Raw genomic sequence first — 2,500 nt, forward strand, 5'->3', positions numbered from 1 at the left:
GTGTGTGTGTTTATATACATGTATATAAACATAAATATATATATATATATTATATATATGTACACACAATACATATACATATACATACACACACATATATGTATACACACATAAACATCTGTCTACCCGCCATTATATGTATACATATCTACGTCTATTTATCTACATTTGTATATATATATATATATATATATATATATATACATACATATATATATATATATATATATATATATATATATATATATATATATATATATATATATATATACATATATATATATATATATTAACCTGAAGCAGAATTGCAGTGTTGGCAGTGCATGACGGCTGTTTCTTTGCAGAGTTCAAGAAGTGGAAGACGACCGTAGCCACCACCAGCACCCCTCCAACAGATGCCCAAACCATGTCCGTGAAGGGACACAGCAGGTTCTTCCAGCGAGGTAGTGGCGGAGGTACCTTTACGACGAGACCAAAACTGTGCTCGGAGAAGTCAAAGGGAATAGGGATCTAAGTTACAGAACATATATCAGAAGCAAAACATTTTTACTATAGATAATTCCACATGATATGTGTTCTGAAGACCACCGACCCTTCGTTATAGTAAGGCACAGAGTAGTCGAAGTCCTCGGCCCTCTCCGTCGTGACAGTGAAGTAGTTGATGGCCAAGTCCTTCACTCCGCGATGGAGTTCCCCCAACAGCCCACTCCACGTCCCGTTCTCGTCCCTCTCGCCCCACTCGGCTGCAAAGTGGGAGTAGACACAATCGTATCACTCCCAAGTCCTACCCCACAACAAAATGTGATGGAGTTTCGTCTCTGTGGAGGACCTTTTAAATTACATGATTTTGGTCTATGGCACAAAAAGAAAATAGGCAACAAGAGATTACAGTAGAGCAAAAGGACATTATCAAAGTGTTCTATATCCGGTTGGGGAGGCTTTGGCCATCAACATATATCATGCCACATTTACCATCAGGTGCCTCAGCGGTGGTAGTATACGCAAAGTTGAGCCAAGAACTGAGGGCGTCCAGCATCCTGATGTTGGTCCCGTCTACCGTATCGCCATTCCTGAAGACGAATGGCACATCGTCGTAGTCGGACGCCAGGTGGATCGCCTTGCCTCCGAAGTCCGAGAAGCGGTCGTAGAAGAAGTCGTCCCAGGCGGGGAAGGCGGCGGGGTCCCAGTCGCCCAGCTGGAGCAGGTTCTCGTCGGCCGAGTATGGCAGCCATGTGGAGACGCGGAACACGGGGCGCTGAGGGTTTCCCGTGGGAAAGGAAGGGCACAGGACGGCCACGGAGGTCGTGGACTCGAGGAGGGGCGTCTGGAGGAGGTCCCGCGCCCTGCACGTCTTCGATACGACCACCAGAACGACTGCCTTGGGCAACCACCAGTCGGGAGGAGACCACAACGGCCACGAAGACCCTGATCCCACCAGCGTCACGACCACGCCTGGCACGTGGAGTAATATTTTAATGAATGGTAACCTTAATGTCTTGCTATTTAACATTGCAAATATGTGATAAATTAACGCTATAAATCTGGTTGAATATAATTTTTCAAGACTTTAAGTTCACTTAAAGCTATCGACTCATTAGAAATTACAAACTAATGCTTACAGGAGAGTGTTATCCGCAAGCTGCATAGTTCAACCGGGTAATCTAGGCTTTGGAATAGTCCATATCGATCTCAGGTGTTATCGCAAATTAGTGAAAATACGTTTCTGCGATAAAACGACTGATTCAAGCTTCGGAACAATAATAAATATAAACTGAATATATAAATGAAAAAAGTGAGGGGCTGTTGAGAGAGGAGGTGTTGGACCGTCTCAGGATCAACTGCACTCGACTCGCCAAAATCATTTCCTATAATTAAGATTAACTTTCCCCCCGCATTGCACATGCTGTAGTAACAAACTAAAAATGGCCCGTATCCGAGTCCTTTGCAACAGACACGACTCCAAAAATAACTATTTCAGATAAAAAAAGAAAATCACATCATCGGCTTGGTTACCAAACCGATTTTATGTAGGCAGATAGACAGAACTTTATAGCATCATAACATATTTAAAGAATAAATGGTTCCATTAACGTAATAACCTTGGAAGATTCCGTTAACTAAAGCCATACGTCGTTGATCGATAACTAATAAATAAAAAAGTAAAGTAAAAAAAAATATACATAGCACGGATAAAATGTTGCGTTTTTGTGCTCTTCCTCCATACAAGAGGATATTGGAACACACGGAAAGAGGTACTGAAAATAATAAGATAAATAAAACATAATATACATAATGACAAAACTCAGAATTGCAATTATACAAGAGTCTACCCGGCATTCTTCAAAGTTTATAATAGAAAACGGTTAAGCCATTTTTTGAAGGACAAACTAAAATAGGTTGAGTACCACGAATCGAGAGGTACGTCGGCATTAACTATTTAAGTGAATTAAATTGCGTGAGCTTTTAGATTCTTTAAGCTCATTTTATTAGTGAACGAAAA

General features: G+C 41.2%; 1 protein-coding gene across 1 annotated transcript in view; it reads right to left on the reverse strand.

Annotated features, from left to right (window-relative positions):
• Positions 1–2,500, reverse strand: part of LOC147471326 (putative glutamate receptor) — a 6,449-nt gene that overhangs the window by 2,108 nt on the left and 1,841 nt on the right. Inside the window, exons 2-4 of the mRNA XM_086539425.1 lie at positions 973–1,452; positions 593–743; positions 295–478 (exon numbers count right to left, since the gene is read on the reverse strand). Coding sequence (XP_086395551.1) covers positions 295–478; positions 593–743; positions 973–1,452 — 815 coding nt within the window. The remainder of the gene's footprint in view (positions 1–294; positions 479–592; positions 744–972; positions 1,453–2,500) is intronic.

Source organism: Penaeus japonicus, unplaced genomic scaffold (assembly GCF_977035675.1).
Source record: "Penaeus japonicus unplaced genomic scaffold, GWHDUDI00000001_assembly GWHDUDI00000009, whole genome shotgun sequence".
NCBI classification, from domain to species: domain Eukaryota; kingdom Metazoa; phylum Arthropoda; class Malacostraca; order Decapoda; family Penaeidae; genus Penaeus; species Penaeus japonicus.